At 42.5% G+C, this 6,464-nt stretch overlaps 3 protein-coding genes and 1 non-coding gene across 4 annotated transcripts in view; all 4 read left to right on the plus strand.

Moving 5' to 3' along the window:
* Window positions 1-6,464, plus strand: part of LOC101297249 — a 20,664-nt gene that overhangs the window by 13,687 nt on the left and 513 nt on the right. The window lies entirely within an intron of this gene.
* On the plus strand, window positions 185-2,844 carry LOC101296666 (flavin-containing monooxygenase FMO GS-OX-like 3-like). The gene is made up of 8 exons (XM_004299603.1): window positions 185-776; window positions 1,073-1,143; window positions 1,545-1,673; window positions 1,797-1,832; window positions 1,921-2,006; window positions 2,118-2,259; window positions 2,359-2,532; window positions 2,641-2,844. The coding sequence occupies exons 1-8, from the start codon at window positions 209-211 to the stop codon at window positions 2,842-2,844; spliced, it is 1,410 nt and encodes a 469-aa protein (XP_004299651.1). The 5' UTR covers window positions 185-208.
* Window positions 4,941-6,174, plus strand: LOC101298424. Its single transcript, XM_004299609.1, has one exon. The coding sequence runs from the start codon at window positions 5,037-5,039 to the stop codon at window positions 5,958-5,960; it is 924 nt and encodes a 307-aa protein (XP_004299657.1). The 5' UTR covers window positions 4,941-5,036; the 3' UTR covers window positions 5,961-6,174.
* TRNAW-CCA lies at window positions 6,115-6,186 on the plus strand. Its single transcript has one exon. It is a non-coding gene; the product is annotated as a tRNA-Trp (tRNA).

The raw sequence follows: 6,464 nt of genomic DNA on the forward strand, positions 1-6,464 counted from the left end.
CAAATTTGAAGTCTTTTATTTAATATTTCCAGTAGGCACCGGTTCAGAGAATCATACATGCATCTGATGCTATAAATTGTATATACAAAGCGAGCAACTTGTTAGTTGTTAATTACTCGTCATTTTTCTACCTAGTAAACAAAGACGAACGTGAAGTCGGGAACGATTAAAAATTGTCGAGCAAGTCTGTTTAGCATCTGTGCCAGCTATGGCTGATGCTAGCTCTGCTGAGTCGGCTGCAACGCATACCTTATCCCGCCACGTAGCAGTGATCGGCGCCGGTGCCAGCGGTTTGGTTGCGGCACGTGAGCTCCGGCGGGAAGGTCACAGTATCGTAGTGTTTGAGCGAGGAGACCAATTAGGTGGCACCTGGGTCTACACCCCAGAAGTGGAGTCCGACCCAATTGGTCTCCACCCAAACAGAACCATAGTCCACTCCAGCATTTACCAGTCTCTCAGGACTAACCTCCCCAGAGAGATTATGGGGTTCCGGGACTACCCGTTTGCGGTCAAGGAAGAAGACGAAGGGAGAGACCCGAGAAGGTTTCCGGGTCACAGAGAGGTGTTGATGTACTTGAATGACTTCGCCGGCGAGTATGGAATTTCTGAGATGGTGAGGTTTGAGACTGAGGTGGTATTCGTGGGTTTGGTGGAGGGTGGCAAGTGGATGGTTAAGTCCAAGAGGAAAACAAGCGATGAGGGTTTGGAAGAGATTTATGATGCTGTGGTTGTTTGTTGTGGGCATTATACTAAGCCTCGTGTTGCAGAAATCCCAGGTATGATTATCAATCATATATAGAGAATCAGATTACTTGTTCTTGAGTCAGTATAATTGTAAGTGTTCAGTTTCTCACAATTGTACATAAATATTTTGATTTTTGAGATAAAAACGTCACACATTGATCTAAAGTGATGAATTGCGAACAATGTATGTATTTTTTTTCTAAAGTCTAAACTAGGAATGGGTCACACGCTCAGGTTCCTGCAAAGGTAAACAACAAAATTAAGTTGGTGACCTGGTTCATACATGTTTATCGATCCTTCTCTCTAATGACAATCACATTCTTTTCAGGTATCACTACATGGAAAGGGAAGCAAATTCACAGCCACAACTATCGAACTCCGGAGCCTTTTCGAGATCAAGTTTGTTTGATTATTTTCTTCATTATATTTAAACTTTCAGCAATACTAAGTGAACCACATTTTAAAAATCATCTAAAACTTATCTTACGTTTCAATTTATGTGACATATACATCATCCGATCACAATGTTTAATAAATATATTAATAACGTGACTATATATGCTACGTATATATTGTTAGTTGACACATAAGATAAATTTTAAGTGGTTTCCACATATATGGTTCACTTAACATTATTCTAAAACTTTTAAGTTAAGCTCATATATATTAACGCCAATTAGGGATGTATATGAAACAAGCCAACTTGTATGATTGTATGAAGCATAATCAGTTGGGTAAAGACCAACAGTACATTAGTTGTTGGCTTTAATAGATACCTGGTGCCTGTTCTGCATATATAGGTTGTAATTTTGATAGGGAGCTCAGCAAGTGCTATTGATATCTCTCGAGGCATAGCTGGAGTTGCAAAAGAAGTCCACATTTCATCTCGATCTGTTGCTTCCGAAACCACTGAGAAGAAGCCTGACCTTGCAACCCTGTGTCTTACTGCTATGGTAAGATAACCACACTCACAGTAAGGATTGATTTTGGTCACAAAGATGGGAAGTTTGGAACTAATATATGAATTATATGATCTGAACCGATCGATGCAGATTGATGGCCATGACAACATGTGGCTACACTCTCAGGTAAGATAACTCACTCAAATAATTTAGGATTTCGGCGACTATGATTAGAAGTTATGAACTTCTATATGATATAATCAAACCTATGCAGATTAAAAGTGTCCATGGAGATGGTAGTAGTGTAGTTTTCGAAGATGGAAGTGTTGTCGTTGCGGACACCATACTTCATTGCACAGGGTACGTATATATATACTTGCCTTGTAATCCTCTGTTGTATTGTATTGGATGTGAGTGCAACAAATTTGAGATCAAATTATAACCAGCATCTTTAATTTCCTTTTAAGCTAGGTACAAATATCATTTCCCTTTTCTTGAAACAAATGGCATTGTAACTGTGGACGAGGATGACAACCGTGTTGGGCCACTGTTCAAGCATGTCTTCCCGCCCGCCTTGGCACCGTCGCTTTCTTTTGTTGGGGTTCCATGGAGGGTGTGTTCCTCTTCTTCTTTTAATTGTCTGCCGCATTTTGGTTGCATCTTTATTCGTTTTTGTAAGGATTATCACTTAACTTCATGGCCATGGTCCCAGGCGATTCCTTTCCCCTGTTTTGAACTTCAAAGCAAGTGGATAGCAGGAGTTTTGTCGAACCGAATTGCCCTTCCTTCTAAAGAGGAGATGATAGAGGATGTTAGAGCTTTCTACTCTTCACTTGAAGCTTCTGGCAAACCTAGACGACACACTCATGACATTTCAAAGTCTTCGGTAAGTTCAGCTTCAGTGCTTCCCTGTCAATGGTTTAATCTCATCGATATCTCTTTAATTGGCATGTAAATGCGAGTAAATATGTGGAGTGTGCTGTTGTTTTTGCAGGGTGAATATTCTGGTTGGCTTGCAGCACAATGTGGTTGTCCCATACTCTCAGAAGAATGGAGAGAACATATGATACTCGCAGTAGCAAAGAATTGGATAGTCCGACCCAAGACATATCAAGATGAGTGGGATGATAACCATTTGGTACTGCAAGCTTATGAGTCCTTCAGGACAGGAGTCATTACAAGTTTACAGCTGATGTGAAATGATGCCTTCGCCAGATGAATTTCACTCAGGAAATGATCACGCCGTGTCAAAATTTATGCAATAGTCAATTATCATATTTATTTGTCAAACAGGAAACTTTTAATATGCTCCATAACAAGAGAATCTCTCGTTCGATCTCGGATTCTCAATCACCTGCTGTGTTGGAAAAATTTTCACATGTTGTGTTGGAAAAACTTGGACTGGCTTTTTTTGGTTTCAATTTTCTTAACATCGATAATATGTATGCATGATAGTGTTATGTGAATGGTTAATTCAAATTCAAATATTACGTATTAATTGTTCGGTTCACTTACATCTTTGTTACATAGAAAAGTTTTTGTAGTAGAGAGCACAGGAAAATCTCCTAGTGATAGACAAATTGCACGACAATTATGGCAATATATTAAAGCTAACGAATGATTGTATGAAGCTCACTCTGCGACCTAAACGAAGTGCAGATTTTTTATACGGATCCGCATGCCATGCTTGGAAATTTCATCTTTTCGCAACAAGGCCAAAGTTTTCAACATGTGGTCATATTAGGGTAGTAACCTATAAGTAACTGAAACCATGATCATTTATCAAAGCAATTTGACCACCTTTACCAAGACCAACGAAAATTGTCTCTAATAAAAACTTCTCTGTCATTCTTCATAAATTAGTGACGGTAATTTTTAGGGCACCACAATTCCTTTATGCATACTGAAACGGTGAAACCTGTCCAATATGTGCTTCACATGCAGCATATGTATGTGGGAGTGAGCATATGAGCCGACCATCCCCAGAGCCATGCACATATTATCACCTTGGTCACCAGGCCAGCCAGGACGGTGCACCCACTCCCCACGCCGCTGAAGTAGCTCTACTACTGCAGCATGCCTCATACGGTGCTAGGCAGAATGTCTCAATCACCGAACCACTTCCTGCCCCAGCGTCCCAGCCCCACAATCCCGGCCGTGAACTACTTTCCGATTCGTGAAATGCATATAATCTTGGTGTGACTAGTACTGCATACCCAATTTTGATTCCCAAGGTTCTTCACCTCTATCAAAGCTAATCAAGTATTTCATTTTCTAAAGGAATTCAAGAGCCACTCAGTTGAAGAATCACTATTATTAGGCAGCAGTATCCTACATTCCTACCTATTCCACTATTTAAGTTGGGTGGTGTTGCTGAGATTTTAAAGAGTGTAAATATAAATTGTGCGATTGATACAAGTCTGTGAAGGAATCTATGAACACCACTATACGTACCCACCTTTACCACCATCATGCCTAATATGCTTCCAATTTTGTGCTAGTAATATATGTACTACATTCCACCAAATCAACCCACAAGAAGCTTTTCCTTGGCTCTTATAATCAGTAGAGGAATCTAGCTAACATAGTTATATGTAAGATCACCACTATTGTCTATACTCTATATACACCTTTATCACTGCTAGCTTCCACAGGTTTCCATAGTCTTTTCACAGAACCAGAATCATGCTTAATCTGGTCTCTAATTTCTCACTTGTAATATATGTGCATTGCTCAACAAACTAACCCCACGGGACCTTGGCCCATGTTAATCATGTATCAATTAACTATAATATATAGTGATCGAGTGCTAATTATGTAGTGTGTTGAGTATGATATATAGTAATCCAGTAATGTGTAACAGCTAGCAAAGCTTGCATTTGAATATGAAAAGACTGGAGCGATAGAGTTTGGCATCTACATGATAATCAGGATAAGCATAAGGAAGATAAAGAGAAAGAGGGTACGTACCTGTCTCTCACAAGGTTGCCAAACCACAATAATTGGTCCAAGTCAAAAACCCCAAAAGCTAGCCTTCCCAGGAGAAAGCCTGCACTTCATAAAACACCAAGGCACCAACCTCCATCGCAATCCTAGTTTCCATGCATCAATGAAAATCGAAAACCATAGGCGCTTGCCTTTCGAGAGTTTTAACCCTTATCTTCACCAACCCGAGTCATCTTCAAACCCACGCGTCTCCATTAAACAAAGACATGTCCATCACTCACTCCCCTATTTTAGTAACCTAGCTGTCTCTTCTCCCCTATAAATTCTTCCACTCCCTCTCAGACATTTTCACACACTTGTCTGCAAAAACCACTAGTAAAACACAAAGCTACAGTTAACAAACACCAAAACCCTAGTTCCAGTACACACTGATTAACCCTCTCAATGGCTTACAGTTACCGTTTTGCCATCTGGGTCTTCTTCCTCCTCTCACTCTCCACCTTCCTCTGCCCTAGCGCAGCCACGACCCGAAAGCTCACGGCCCTCGTTAAACAACAGCCTCTGGTTCTCAAGTACCACAAGGGCCCACTTCTCGCGGGAAACGTCACCGTGAATCTCGTATGGTACGGTAGATTCTCCCCCAAGCAACGGTCAATTCTCGTTGACTTTCTTCAGTCTCTGAGCTCCGTCCACCGCCGCTCTCCACAGCCCACGGTCGCTTCGTGGTGGCACACCATTGCGGGGTACACGGGGAAACCATGCACCGTCGCTGTAGGGAATCAAATCCTCCAAGAGAGCTACTCTCTCGGGAAAACACTGACGAAAGAAAAGCTCGCGGTTTTGGCCGCAAAAGGGTGGAAGGGCGGTAAAACGACGGCGGTCAACGTCGTTTTGACTGACGGTGACGTGGCGGTGGAGGGGTTCTGCATGAGCCGGTGCGGGAACCACGCGTCGAGTCGGGGTGGGTCGGCGTACGCGTGGGTGGGGAACCCGGGGAAGCAGTGCCCGGGACAGTGCGCGTGGCCGTTTCACCAGCCGATTTACGGGCCGCAGACTCCGCCGTTAGTTTCGCCTAACGGCGACGTCGGGATAGACGGAATGGTGATCAACTTGGCGACGGTTTTGGCGGGAACGGTGACGAATCCGTTTAATAACGGGTACTTCCAGGGACCAGCAGGCGCGGGCTTGGAGGCGGTGAGCGCGTGTACCGGTATTTTCGGAAAAGGGGCGTACCCGGGTTATCCGGGGGAGGTAGTTTTGGACAAAACGACGGGCGCGAGTTACAATGCGGTGGGAATTCGTGGACGGAAGTATCTGCTTCCGGCGATGTGGGACCCCAAGACGTCCACGTGTAAAACACTCGTCTGAGCAGTGGCGTCACGGCCTAGTGGCGCGAGTTATGGAAGATTATTTGTATAAGATGTGGATTATATATATATTTTTATTTTGTAGAATGTGTAATAATATATGCTTTTTTTCTTTGTAAGTATAAGATTGTTCTACCCACTAAAAAAGAAGTAAAGGATCTGTGGCGCAATGGTAGCGCGTCTGACTCCAGATCAGAAGGTTGCGTGTTCGATTCACGTCAGGTTCAGATTTTCGCGTTTTTTTTTCTTCTCTTTCATCACGTCAGGTTCTTTTATTTTCATCGATTGATTTGGGTGAATGTAGTCTTATTGGCCGTTCTGCATGTTAAGCACTGATCTTTCCAGTTTTGGCTGATCACAATCGACTTTGATTAGTTGGGTTCTGATTGCATGTGGGTTACGGGATTTTACACGTCTGCGATTTGTTTGTTCCCTCTCAATGTCGATGGTTTGTACTGGAAGAACTTGTTTGATGAAATATGCTTCTAAACAATTAAACATATAC

The sequence above is a fragment of the Fragaria vesca genome, linkage group LG5 (genome assembly GCF_000184155.1).
Source record: "Fragaria vesca subsp. vesca linkage group LG5, FraVesHawaii_1.0, whole genome shotgun sequence".
Lineage (NCBI taxonomy): Eukaryota > Viridiplantae > Streptophyta > Magnoliopsida > Rosales > Rosaceae > Fragaria > Fragaria vesca.